Source organism: Varroa destructor, unplaced genomic scaffold (genome assembly GCF_002443255.2).
Source record: "Varroa destructor unplaced genomic scaffold, Vdes_3.0 BEIS01000005.1, whole genome shotgun sequence".
NCBI lineage: Eukaryota > Metazoa > Arthropoda > Arachnida > Mesostigmata > Varroidae > Varroa > Varroa destructor.
Window position 1 is genome coordinate 33,588,282 of NW_019211458.1, and position 15,028 is coordinate 33,603,309.

The following is a 15,028-nucleotide window of genomic DNA, read 5'->3' on the forward strand; positions in this document are numbered from 1 at the left end:
GATACGCTAGCCGAGGCTACTCGTGGTATCTATGCCTTGTTGCAGGTTAATAAATACCTGAATCCCACGATTCGTATCTTACGACTCCCATATAAGGTTCCTTTGGTAATAATAAAATAGTAGTTTTTACGTTATTCGCAACTGACCGCGGTAGGAACCAAGTAAAAAAACAAATGTGTACGCTTCGTAATTTTGGCAAACGGTTTCATGTGTTTTTGGAGACGTAGGTGGGATTCAAGTACCTCGCCGAGACGTAGCCAGGAAAGGAAGCCCATGAGAAATCAATGACAGTCTGTCGTCATGACCTAAGTAGATACCTACCACAAATATGCAGCAGATAATGTCACTTGATGCTTGCATTTTAATTTATTTACTGCTGCTCCAAAGGGTTAAGAATAGCAACCTGTAAGAAATTTCTTTGATCGCTATAACGGCGCGGAACACGGTAAAATTTTTATATTAGTTGCGGGTAACTTCTAATTTCCCTTTCCTTAGAATAACCTAATTTAAGAAACACAACAGATAAAATATATATTTATTATAAGAAATCCTCGCTGGCTGTAAGGCTAGGTTGGACTCAGCCCTGCTCTATAATGCCTTCGAAGCAGTGTCGTTTTAGCCCAATCGAACTAATTACTGAAGACCAGGCTACTTTGCTAGAATCATAATGTCCGTAATGGTCAACATTTGATTGCGAGAATCGTTTTTACACTTCTTAGAAAGTACTTGTTACTACTATTACGCAGCCCGTATCAGCGAAATTTCTGTAACGCTACAATGTTCCGCAAATAGTTTTCTGTCCTCATAACCGCATAAAACGGTCATGGCATTCGTTTGAATTTTAATAGGAGAAAGCTGACAGTCACATCATCAGACACGTCGTTATTAACCTCTTCCACGACTTCCACCCCTATTCCTGCCGGAACTTTTTCTAGAAGACCCCCTACTGGCACTTCGGCTAGGTGTATACGATGTGACAGTTCTGGTAACAGTCTTTTCCACACGAACGGGGCGATTAGGTGTGGAAGGTCGTGACGTCCTCACGGTTGACTTCGAGGCTGTGCCACTACTGAAATTACTTTGCTGTTTGGCAACGTTTTGAGTGGTTGACATGGGGGGCGCGGAAGCTATTGATGGCGCATTATTGACTGCGTTAAACGAGGGATTGTAGGCGGGCTGGGACGGATATGATGATCTCGGTTGCGTTGGGTAGCCTGGATTGTGTGGAGCAAATGAGTGTCCACCTGCCGTGGTAGGATAACTTGGATTAGGGTATCCGTGTGAGCCTATAGGATACCCGGGAATGGGATAGCCATGCGAATCTGTTGGGTACCCGCCAGATCGCGGGGGGTAACCCAAGTGATGGCCAGTATTGAAACCTGAATTCGTCGGTGAGTAGGCCGGTGGAGGATAGGACGGGGGACCAGGATAAGTTGGTGGCGCAAACCCAGGGCCTGGCGAATATCCACCGCCCATCGTAGGGTAGCCTCCACCGCCCATAGTGGTATATCCAGCACCTGGGTAGGCGGAGTGGCTTTTGCCACCTCCAAAAAGGCTTGCTAATCCAGTTGAGTACTTCCCAGAGGAGCCTCCGAAATATGGTGAAGAAAAACCTTGTACTCCGTGCCTACCATAACCCATTGCTAAGGCATGCTGTTGATTCAGTTTCTTAATCTGTTGTTTGTGACGATAGTGCATCACCCCCGCGACGGCTGCTCCTACAACGAGGGGGTTTTTGAGAATTTTTTTGAACGGGAAACCGATTCCGAAGCTGGGTAGACCGCCGTAGTAAACACGTGGGACTCCGAAAAGAGGTCTTACAATGGCAGGTCTTACGTATGTGGCACCATTACCCACATCTACAGCGGTACCGGCTGGAGCAGCAGCAATCTAAAATGAATAAAAAAAACCTGCCAGTTAAAAAGACATTATTTTCACACAAGTTATCACCAAAACTAGCACGTAGTTATCACGAATCGAGTACTTGTAAAGTAACGAAAGTTAACAATAGATCATTTGCTAAAATTATTTTTAATTTACTTAGTTTGAAAAGGTTATTTACTTTAAAAGAGTAGTAATACGATTGGCTCTGTTTAACGAAAAAAACTGAAAAACATGATTTGAGCATTTTGTCTGATTCGATGTGCAATAATATAATTATGCTATTAATAATAATGGCAAACCTTAGCAACAATTTCCTCGGGAAGGGGTTTGCACTTAGAAAATTCTTCAATACTGTTGGCCATTAGGATGCTGGCAGGTTGGTTCTGGAAACAGAACACTTCACCACCGCGAGGGAGATGACTCTTCTACAAAATTAAATAATAAGTTTATTAGACAACATAACATGTGACTATTATTAAATAATTGTTATTTTAAATAGTGTCCTTACAAGCGCTAAAATAACGTAATGCTCCAGATACGTTTAGTGGTTACTAATGATCTCAGATGAAAGAAAGAAAGACGCGCTTTAAGTATATATTCTAAGCACCAGCAAAATTAGCGATACCATTTCTATACATTTATAATTATATCCACATTACAGTGAAAAAGATAAACAAATAGCAAAGTGGACTATCTTGACTTACTCTCCGCTCAACAGAACCGAAGCACACCCAGTAATCTCGCTCGGAAACAGCCCATCGAGAATTATCCTGACTTCTACGAACGTTCTTAAAGATTATATCCTGGCTTAACTTAAGTTCAACTTTGTCAACTTCAGTGATGTTAAAATCGGTGCAATAATTTTCCAAATGCTGATCGCCTTCCTGGCTCCCGCGGACAAACATGTTCGCCTCCAGCTGGGGGGCTACCATTGTTTCATAGATATCTGTCCGAATATGTTAATATAGATATATAATAAGTTCCTGATATCTCCTTTCCTGGGCAGTATTTACGCAGTGATAATTGTACTGCAATAATTATTGTTTGATTCGTGTTATTTTCTCAAAGAAGTGAACTTTAGAAAGATCATGAACATTTCTAAATAAAATTTTCGAAATTTTTACGTTTAAGCTCATTCGGTATGCTATTAGCAGTCTAACATTAAATTTCTATTTTTTTAGACAAAAATATTTCTAATAAATAAATTAGATAGCCACTTTGTACGTTGGTCAAGCATAGAGTTAGTCTTTCAATGCAAGCGCAAAAAAGTATCTATGATCAATACGCTTCGAGATAAGTGTGGCCTGAAATTATCCAAAGTTACCAAAAAACTTGGTCGAGAAATACCGACGAAAATAGTGTGCGAGCATTTTTTGCTTAAATTTGACAAATTGCTGCATTTACCAAATAAGAGAGTTTCACATCCTTTCCTAAGAGCAAAACACCGTAGAGGCACCAAAACTGCTAGTGCATATAATTCCTAGAGAGACCTATTGAAGAGCCGGTAAATTCACCGAAAAAAAAATACATATCCTTGTAAATCTTGCCATTTGGGCGATAAACAGGAAAAAACACTGATTATATATATACTACAGAGATCGAAATTGATGCCATTGCGCCTCGTACCTTGATCGTTGCCTAAAACAAGTTTAAGAGAAATAACTGATAGGCAGCTATGGGAACAGTTTCGTTAAATACTAGATTTGCCTCTAAACTTTGCCATGCACGCCCCAGTATCGCTTAAAGATAGGTAGTAATCTAAGCTCAATTTCGGGCATGAATCCACATCGTTTTGTGCTTTAAGGGGTCAGTCATCCAAAACAATGCTTAAAGGTAGCACTTCATCCGCACGCTGGAAATAGCTACCTTTATTATTTAGTTAGTGATATGTGGACTGTACAATTAGTAATTTTACCATGACGTTTTCGAGAAAACTACTGAGCCTACCTCATCAATAAATAACACTGTTGTGTTCTGTTCTGCGATGTGACTCTATCTAAAATCGAATTTATAAAACAAGCCGTTTAAATCCGAAGCCGAAAAAATCGAACACGCTGTTTTGAGTTTCGGTAAATCGTATATCTATATATATATATATATATATATATATATATATATATATATATATATATGAATATATACACTAACTGCGAGAAATATTCGATCGTCTTGTACGTTCAGACGGAGGATAAAATAGAAAATCATTGATTAACATTAAATATATATTTCTCAAATAAGCCATTAAGGCACACTGCTGTTCTGCTAAAAAACATTAGACTGTTAATTTAATGTTTTAGTTATACTGGGTTCATTTGACTCGTGCGGTCGAAAAAGTGCTCATGTGGAACTTGTAACTGTCACTTGTAGTTAAACGCATTATTTGCTTTTGATTTCGCTCACCGTAATTGTGAACGGCGTTTTTGACAAAGGCCATAAAATCAGTCCCGTTGACACCGCTAAAAACGTTGGACTCCGCGCCCGGATCCTCGTGATTGAAATCTTTTTCAATAAGTTGTTTCAGCGCCGGATACATATCGAACATCGCAGGTGAAATATTCCAGTCGTAGATGTTTGGAGACTCGCGTCGCAAATGGGCAACTAAACAGAGATCGGTCAACAATGTAAGCGCTGAATTCAGTGAGAATATACTCAAAGGTATCTTGAAATGGTATTTTTCACTCAATTAAAGCCTTTATAAACGTTCGCAAGTTATCTAAATACATCGGCTTAAAAAACACAGTCAGGTAAAATAAAGTATTTACCAATCCATGACAAACCCTAAACGCGTGAGGCGTATGGCAGATGCGCAATGCAAAACGCTTAGAATTCATAACGCTAGGTTTGTCGGTGTAATGACAGTACACAATGTTCTCAACACATAAAACTTTCAACGAAAAAGCTATGCATAACGAGTTCTGTCCGTGTTTTTTTGTTCTTTTTTGTGTGCCCTTTGACATCTTTTCTGAGATTTCTTTTTATAAACTCTAATATGTTTTTTACAGAATTTTACTTCGTTCAACCGGAGATACGAAAGTTTTTCTCTATGCAACATTTAAGTAAGTCTAGGTACCTTTGACGCCCCGATTTTGGTAGTTTCAAAGCGCACAAGATAGTCATAACTCTAATTGACTTCGAAGTTAACTCAAAATGAAACGCCTGATATAGCCGTTTCGGCCCAATCCTTGACAGGCCGAAAGCGTTTAGCTAAGAAAACATTGAAAGTTGGGACGTACCTGATGCAAATGTCGTAGCTAGGAGGGCAGTAAAATGATATTAACAACGGTACCGCATGTATAGTTTTGTGACATCAGTAGGAACTCCTGATACATTGATTTGTATATCACATTTAATGCAATAACCGGGATCTTTAAATACGCGTGAAAATCAAAACAAAAGTTTCGGGTCGTACCAATTTTCGGCCAGTTCTCGGACGATAGAGACATGCAAAGTATGGTTTGCCCCTCGCGGCGAGCATCGTCAGGGAAGACATATTTTTCTTGGAAGAAGTAGCCAAAGCTGCCTAACGTATGGGACACCCATGCGCCAGAACTGTTTCCGAATAACAGGACACCTTTTGCGATGCCGTTTGTTGTCGATTTGGCAAGCTCAGGAGGTGGCTGATCATTGTAGGTCAGGAACGTCAGGTTCTGCGGACAGCGAGTTCCATCCTCTGTTAACTACACTGTTCTGCGTGGTATATTAAAATTACACATAAATCTTATTTAAACAATTAGGTATTCATTTGGTTGCAGGCATAACTTTGCTTATTCGGAATCGACACTATCGAACTTTGAACTAATCATCGAGAACTGCTGTAAAGTTGTTGATATACTCGTTCAATGTAAAGTGACCTGCTTTATTAATTCTGAAAGGACACATAGTATTTCAGCATAACAAGGACAATTTACTTATTTATTAATTGCACTTTTTGAAGTCCAAAAGTACATGTACGTTTTTATTAGAAAGCGCGCTTGTCATCCAGGAAGCCAATTTTTTTGAAATAATTAAACTTTCTTGTTTGCATAGAACTGATTATGTGTTTTTCTTCAAAACAACTTGCTGTACCTGAAAGCCACATAATCGTTGATCTTAAAGGGTGACGGACGCCATCGACCTATCGCACAGTGATGAAAAACCAAACATGGGTGGCATATGCCCAACGAGGTACGGGCTACACTACACTTTCCTCTGAATTCGCCGTTGGATTTTTCCGTAATGCTTTACGCAAATAGACGTCGGAAATCCTGATCAACATACCTACGTTTGCACACGGCTTATCTACTACCATTGCCGCTGCTGTGTACGCGGAAAAAATAAGACAAGCTTCTCTTTTAATCTTTAGCTTCTGTATCAAAGTCTAAAACCCATATTTATGTTAACTCCGGCGCTGTGTGTTGTATCACTACGGTGAGCGAACTGTGAATATGTTTGAATACGTCTCAGCTTTTTTCTTATCTCTCTGTACACAAACTCATTCTAAAACAAATTCAAGCAACAGAAGGGAGCTTTGTCTATTGCCGCGTAATGATGCCTACGCTTTTGTAGGTTGGTCGCGTAAAGAAACATCGTTCACTTCAAGCGTCTCGCCTCGATTAGAGCCATTTGATGCCGCTTCGCGCTGTCCACCTAGTCTTTGGCACCTCTGCTTACCTTTTCAACCAAGAATGTCCTAGGATACTTGAAGAGAACATCAAGGGTGTTGTAAAGCGCGTTGTTCTGGGTGCTAGTGATATCGTCAAACAACTGCATCCGAACCGTGGCGTCGAGTTTTGTGGCAGAGTCGATGTACCCATACTGAACACCATTCGAGATGGACTCGCTCGTTCCGCGAGACATCGACGCCGCCGGGGCCTTGTACATGATCGACCTGCACAGCGCATTTGTACATTTTAAGGATGAGCGGAAGGAATATCGGCAAGCCGGCACACGGGCGCACAGGTACACGATGTAAAAAATTAATGGAGGATTACATTAAATCGGAAAACATACATATAAGACTTGACATTTAGCTTCTAAAAGCAAAGTGAAACAAGGAAATTCTACGTTCCACGTTTACAGAGTATCGTTTACGCACCTTCGGTATTCATGCTGAATACTGTTCCGACTGATAAAAATGAAATCGTAACGTTCAAATCTTTTTAGATGCCACTGAGAGTAATGGGCTCATAGTATATTTAATTTTCATTGATTATATTAATAGAATACGCATATTACTAATGCCTTCTTTTAATGCGAACAAAAAGGGTTAGATCAACCGGGTTCACTTTAATAGCTGTCCAGACAAGCGACCGCGGCGAACAGTACCTGAAAGGCCGTCTTATACCGTTAATTAATTCAATTTTAGTATAAAAGTAACGATTGTTTTTCACAAACCCAAGATCATGAGGTACTGCTGTTGAAAATCACGCTTTATTTGGAGGAAAACGCGTACATGCAGACATATTGTGATACGAAGAGTCAAAGTGTTAAAGGCTATGTCTTTGTGAACCCAGAAGACAATGTTTAATTGATAAAATAATATAGATGCATATTTCAACGGAATTTAAGATACTGTATATAGAGTTAATTGATTCCCCTAGCAGACCTTGTCATTCGACCCAAACCCTATACATGAAAAAAGCATAATTTTTTGCTCGCGAGTCAATGTGAGAAGCTAGTACCGAGTACCACGATTCTTTTGTTAACGACACAAAAGTATGTATATCTTCTACTTCTCTTGAGGAATGCAAAATCCCATTGGATGTCGTCGATATTAGTATATAATTTTCAATGTAGTCAACTTCGCGATATAAATATACAAAATTCGAACAACACCGTGTACTACTGCACAATGTTATTAAAGATTAGAAAGAATCGGCTGAAACATTTTCGTTAGTGTGAGAGAAACGTGTTTTATTAATTAAGAAATAGGTACACACGTTGATTCAACGTACACCTACGTGTTAACAAAACACGTAGACGTGAAACAAAAACAAAGTTTCAGATATATAGGAAAAGATCAAGTATTTACAAGATGTACTGTGCAATGTGTGTCCTTAAAAATGTAACGACCTAAAAAGTAGTTAACATGCGGTCCTTAAGTTCGCTTCTTAAGATTTCAATTTTCAGATTTTAAGGCTTGCATTTTTGCCCGTAAGCATCCTTTTCTTGGACAAACGTTTTGTTAATACGTGGCGTATGTTGCTACTCACAGCAACCCAATTCATTGATCCATGAAGCGCGAATGGAACACTCTGTGTGTAGCGACATTTCGTAGTCAAGAACTTATTCCAACTTATCTATAAGACGATTGTATCTATTTTTAACTACACGATCTAGGGCTACAAAAACTACATATTTCCCGGTATCTGCCATAGTTATTCCATGTAACAGAACTATCCTAATTAAAAAGTTCGCCTACCTAGTAACACCCAAGCAGGTCCGTAGCAATAAATGACTAATGCGTATTGAGGACCAGTGGAGAATTTGTCAGAAAACATCATTATATGAGGTGAAGTGAAAAAAAAACTTAATAAGATAGAAATTTTATCGTGAAACCTTATGAATAATACACACCATTCAACCTTGTCACCGGCCGGATTTCTGCACCACATATCCCTGAACTCTCCAGGCGCAAACGGTACTGGGGCAATCGGCTCTACAGGCTCCGGGGGTATAGCGTACACTGTGTGCATCAGTTGAAGCATATCCAGAGGACCGAAGTCCATCTTTGCAGTCTGTTTGAATGGAAATTTATGCTCATTTAATCGTTAATCATTGACGGCTGTCAAAATTAATTGAACTACTTAACATAATTAAAAGGCACAAAGGCATATATATCTGATTAATTAACTGCTCAACCTGTTGATTAGCTTAACTGACTTGACTAGAAATTAAATTAATTTCTTTTACAATGTAAATTTTAAAGTCTTCGATCGTATACATAGACATGGAAACTATGCACGATAGGAGGCTGAAGAGAATTTTCAATTGAACAATTAGTGCTTGAAATAACATGTTTTGTGTTCACGGGTGCAAAAACGTTAGTGGCAATAGCTGTTGTCTGCGTATCTGCTGAGTAGTAGGATGAATTTAGCCAAAGTGGGCATGCGGGTACAATTCTCTGCTGTCGACTTTTTTGTGCTGTTCTAAGTAAATGCATTCAAGTACTCAGGACTGGCACACCCGAAGCCATTTCCCATGTGGGTCCAAGTATTGTGATGCACTTGCTATCAGCTGCCTTCTAGCTAGGAAAATATACGCTAGAACTCTGTTTGTTTGTATTAAACTTCAAGAAATGTTTATCCCGTTACTTTGGCGTTCAAATATATACCACCGGCTGGGGAATAAATAGTAACGAATGGTGATAGTAATTCAGTTCCGTTAATACTCAGGTAATAAGTTAGCCATAAAATTAATCTTCGCTGCAAGAGATGACCTCAACACTAATTTTACTTCACTTTGGCGAAGGCGTACTATTTCTTAGCGAAGTTTTTAACTCCTTGTTGGAACGAAAAATTGTTCCAGATTCAGATTGTAAGCGATCTCCCGACTCGTCTGATATAAGTTTAGCAGACTTTTATTTATATCTCTGACACTACTACGATAAAATCAAAATGGAAATTTTTACATTGCCTACAAATGCAATGCAGTCTGGTAATAGTGACAGACAGACATATTACCTAAACATTACTATATATATCTTTATCTTACAGAAAGAGCTATTAGAAGTGATATGGAGGAACCACCAGGCTCCAGTACACGTGGTGAGCATTAAAAAAAGTATTAAGAATTAGTAATCCATTCGAATCTATGGATAGATAGGCCAATAGACGGCATCTTGGCTTTAGATCAATCTGCAGATCCCTCGTAAACCAGGTCTGATTTTCATTGCTGTCAGCTTTCCTGGTATCTTTTCAGCAGCGATCGTAGGAAGTTTCATCAGGTGAGCAAAGGAGCTATATATCGGATTTCAGAAGTTACCAACCGAGTCGAGCTCCCTAATACTACCCTGAATCCGTTGCATCGAACGTTATCGCTCGTAGTTGCTTTTGATGCCGTTTTTTTGTTGCTTTTAGCCACTATCTATGTTGTCGTATTGTGTGATTTCGTTTGTGATGAATCAGGCTTCAAATCAATGAGCCATTGGGCTTATCTGATTGAATCTTTATCAAAATATTGTATACAACACTACAGCGACTAAGACAGATAATTTTTCTAAACGAGGTCGCTTCATTAATCGACGCTTAAAATAGATTCGACTATAGTTAGGTATTGTTGTATAAGGAAATATTGTAGCATAATCTCAGCAGTTAGTCCGAAGAATAGAACACGAAATAGTCTCAGTATTTCACAACAGTAGAATCATGCCTTTTCTAACAACTCAGGCTTCTTTTGGCCCTAGGTTCGCCAGCAGTGGCCAAAGTAATATCAAAAAACGACTCACTAAGGCGTTCTTCCAACGACTGATCGATCTAGGTTAATATTAAACAATCCCAGAATATGAGGCGTCAGAAAACAGGCGCAGGAACTGATCGGTGTGTCCAACTTATTTAAGCAACCTATCATTACACTGGTGAGTACTTACTCTCTGATCATAGTTCGCATGTAATTTTGATAAAAGTAATACATTTTATTAAAACGCATTTTTTCTCTAATTATTAATTGTATTTATTAATCATCATCAGAAGTTTAGCCTTCTCGATTGTACAGCGTCAGATATGTTTTAATTTCTCTTACGAAAGTGAAATCAGTTGTTCCACCTAACTGTTGATTCTAAATGATGATGAACATCAGCATTGTGAGCACCGATACGCCTATTTTTATAAGCACGTACATACCTAGATTGATTCGTTTGGTGACATTTTTCTGCGTGACGCACAAACCAAAGATGTGTATCAAAGTCGGATTGAAAACTGAAGAGGTGCTATTAAAGCTAGCTTGCTAATTGTAAACATGCTAGTTTCGAAGGTTCGTTGCTTGTTTAAAAGTAGACAGGTATGGCAATATCTCTCAAAGTAGTGTAAAACAATGCCAAATAGACTAAGTTTTTGAACTATTTGTTAGTAAACGGCTAGCAACGCTGATTCGTGTGTGCTTGCATATCGTAGACATATGAAACGAGTGAAAAGTTGTAGCAGCTTATACAGGGGGCTAATACGACTATACACGAAATCTCTCGATGAGTTTGGATCTGACACATGTACGTGGGAGCGAAGTGTCTGCCAGTAGAATCTAATGATACAGTATGCTTTTTAGATATCAGCTAAAGTACTTAAGTAAAAGATCTGCACAAGCTATGTTGCTAAAACAGTATAACTATATAAATTAGCGGTTATATGAAAACGTTAGCAAAGGTAAATGCTCCATGGCGCACAATCGTAAAACCTCCGTGACATAGACGCTCGTTAGCGGATTACCTAGCGCCAGCCAGACAACATACCTACCTTAATAAAATGGTTATCGCGAAATGTCGAAGCGCTCTCGAGGCCACATGAAATGAATGGTTGACCAGTGCTACGACATGCTTTTATTGACACTTCCTTCGCTGAACACTTTCCTAAAGACAGCAACGCTCGCCGCCCGTAGTTGGTAAGCCCGTTGGTTATGAAACACATCAAAGCTAGAAAAAGACCTTCGAATAGGGTAAGAGAAAAGAAGGCCTGTATCAAAGCGCCAAAAGATCGGGACCCGAGTAGGTCCGGCGGGTTCGGGCCAACCCTTGGCCACTGGATTAGACCTGTCCATCAGCGGCCGTCACAGCATTGTCAATGACTTCGATGAGTTTTTAAGCCGATGACAGTACTCACCGTAACTGTCCGTGTTAGATAACCCTCTTTCTCAAATACCTTCCCGACCAACTAAAACGAAACACGATGACATATATGCGATACATACGCGAGTTGCATCTTTATCGATGTTTAAATATAAATAGCATGTCAGTGCTAACGATTTTGTAATCCTATTCTCTAAGCGGTTAAGTCGCATCAATCGAAACACTTTTACAAATGACAAACAAGTGAAACAATATATTATGAGCGTGTTTATTGAGAATTCTCTTTTTGAAAAGGTAGGATTTTTTTGTATTGGTTTTTGTGACCTGAAATACGGATATCATGCACCAGTTTTGATGACGCTTTGACGTAAATAACGTGTGACGTAACTGATGAGCGCTCATTCTAGAGTAATCCTCTTTTTTTCTCTTTTTCTTCCTTCTCGTTTTCCCTTTCCCTTCTTCTTTCCCTTTTTTTGAAAGGGTAAGGTGAACTGAATAGCCGAGAATAAACACGAATATTCTGAAAATAAAATAGGCATATTTCAAATGTAAATATAGAGGAAGTATTCACTCGAAGCTGTACTAATACAACTCCAGTGGAAGGTAACGGTACGAGACGCTACATATATTGTATTCGCAAATTTTGCTGAAGCCTTTGCAACGCTACCGCAGTTCGAGGTGTGATGCTTGAAAGATACATCAACCTTACGTCCGCTGAGCTGTTACATCGGTCTAAATAAATTGACATTTAATAATGGCCTGTAGAAGAGTTCCACATATCGTTGTCAGATTTTTTTCACCAATATCCTATCCTATTGTCTATCGCTGTGCTAGGTCCGGAGAATTGTTGGTTGATGTCACATTACGTGGTCCCTAATTCAAGAATTTTTAGCTAGAGTTAATAAACATGATTATTATAATATTAGGAAGTAAAATAAGTTCGGGAAACCTGTATTAGGTTATGTTATTCTCTCACCAATGTATGTTTCTTGCTCATACTATTTTTAAAAGTATTACATATCTATTAAAAGCTGTTTCTTCGTTCTGCACATAGGTATCATTCTTGTTACGATTAGCAAAGTTCTGCTTTATGTTTGGGCACAAAACACTAGCTTTTAGAGTTTATAAGATATTTATGTATAGAAAAATCTAATAAAGTTAAGCAGGATACAAGATTATTTAAAAATAAAACAGACGATATGATTAAGAACGCTGATTAGAAATGCTTGCAAGCCGAATTCTGGAAAATTAATTGAAATTTATCGAAAGTAAGAGCATTAGCCGTCAGGGAAATAGTGCATACAAATGCTGCTACATGCACTACGATGCTTCCATACTTAAAGCATCGCGCAGTTCAGTTTAAATGAATGACGGGACACCCAGACTTTAAAACATACGCGAATATATTGGTTTGAGATAATGGCGTCATTTTGTAACGTTTAGCCTAGAAACAGGGGGCCTTGTTAGCGAGGGGATTGCCCGATCATTGAAGATTACCGCGAGGAGAAACATTTCCGACAGCTGTCATCGTTAGTTATGACAAAAGACAACGCTGCCCCGATAGTCGCAGCAGCTGAGTCTTGGCTGGTATATAAGTGCAGTTTTAGTAGCATCGAAATATATAAGTAAATTCGTGAGCTTACCCTAACCCAGATTTATAAGTAAACGAAAAAGACCTTCCAACTGGCATTGAGAATCTAAGAGACGATTATTGGGAAGAGGAAGCGACAAGCGTCTAAATTAAGATGATTACCTAATATATTGTATGAGCTGTATTTTTTTCATATTGAAATGATATAGAACCACGTATCGGATGAATATTTTCTCCTAATAATTTAATAACCTTCGAACAAGAAGCAAGTTAATGACTGAGTCCTGCCAAACGAAATGATTGGGTCTCACGAAAACATAGAAACAGTTTGATCCTTTGTTAAATGTAGCTGCCGGACAATAGGCACAGCAATCTATTCTATATGCGAGCAGTGAATGCAACCCTCTAAAAGATGAAGATAGTGTATCAGAGGTCATGCTTATAAATCGAGTGATTCTTAACTAAACCATCTCAAAAACATCATACCATCTAAGCTCATTCGTAACGAGCACACAACGTACAAAAGGAACCTTTCGTGACGGTGGCCTCGGGATTCATGCCGCAAAAATAAATTAAATATAATACACGCTTTGTTTTTACTTTACGTTACACGCTTTGTTTACGCTTGTAAAATGTAATTTTAACTTAAAATAATACATTCAAATACTATAGTTTTGTGGAAGAAATCCCATTAACAGTCTCGAGCACTGCACTGACTATAGACTTGCTAGAAAAAGTAGTGGTACACGATGTGTTAATTAACCACACTAACACAGTGTTCACCCCACAACAATGAGCACAATGAGGCTTCCGTGAAAACAAAAGATTTCATATAATGCCTTGTAAAAAAAAACGTATGAAATATAGGTAGTTCTGCTACCACGTACCTGTTGGGGTTTAAGCTTTGACATGTCCGCCTAGTACAAATTTCCAATAACACGTCTTACTGCGAATACATAATAATCCGTACAGGACAGCACAGTCTGAACCTGAGCCAGTATTGTTAACTGAAGTTTTAAAATAAACGGTGTTTCACAAAATGTGTACGCAGTCGCAATGGTTGTAACTGCAGTTTTTATTCACATAAAATTAGTACTTAAATTGCAAAAGAATCTACTCAAAATATATAACGTAATGTTTTATTCTATCGCAAATGTTATCGTTATTACCGAATTATTACCGTTCTGGTCAATATAGTGCTGATATCGATGGATTTCTGCACTACATTCCATATTATGGCGCATTCCTGCTTAACTTTTTTTAAAGTGTCATCAGCTTTCTAGCGTGAACTTTATCGTTAAAATATCCCTACTATAAAAAATCCACTAACATTAAGTCTGCAGAACCGGCAGGGTGTTCTATGGGACCTCATTATCCAACCCAACTGTTTGAAAGGTTCTCATCAAGATAAGCATTTACATAACGATGATAATCTGTAGGTACTCCGTACAGTTGGAAATCAATGTTATCATCTTCACCAAACTTCTTTGGATGCGGAGTAATTTTAAGTAACTGGAACCAACTACTGAATAATATCAAAAATTATGTTGTTCTCGTTTGCTTCAAATGGGGCATCACACTATGACTCCTAGTAGTTGTTCCCGCATAACATATGGGTTTGCAGCTATCCAGTAAATACATAATGATCGATCGTGCTATTTAATTTAAATATAGCCTTACAGCTCCATACAGTCTTCCCTGGGTACTGTGCATCGTGCTCACATTTTTTCAAGTACCGTTCGCAAGACCGTGCTCTTTTATTCGGATTACCTCCATCGATGTACTATAGTTAGCATATA

General features: G+C 38.7%; 1 protein-coding gene across 1 annotated transcript; it reads right to left on the reverse strand.

The window, feature by feature from the left end:
* Window positions 1-521: 521 nt before the first annotated feature.
* On the reverse strand, window positions 522-11,624 carry LOC111251749 (uncharacterized). Its single transcript, XM_022808683.2, has 8 exons — window positions 11,310-11,624; window positions 8,440-8,600; window positions 6,535-6,751; window positions 5,294-5,531; window positions 4,285-4,482; window positions 2,589-2,830; window positions 2,184-2,309; window positions 522-1,890 (listed from the first exon to the last, which is right to left on the reverse strand). Exons 1-8 carry the CDS (start codon window positions 11,478-11,480, stop codon window positions 886-888), a joined length of 2,358 nt encoding a protein of 785 aa, XP_022664418.1. The 5' UTR covers window positions 11,481-11,624; the 3' UTR covers window positions 522-885.
* Between the last annotated feature and the right edge of the window lie 3,404 nt (window positions 11,625-15,028).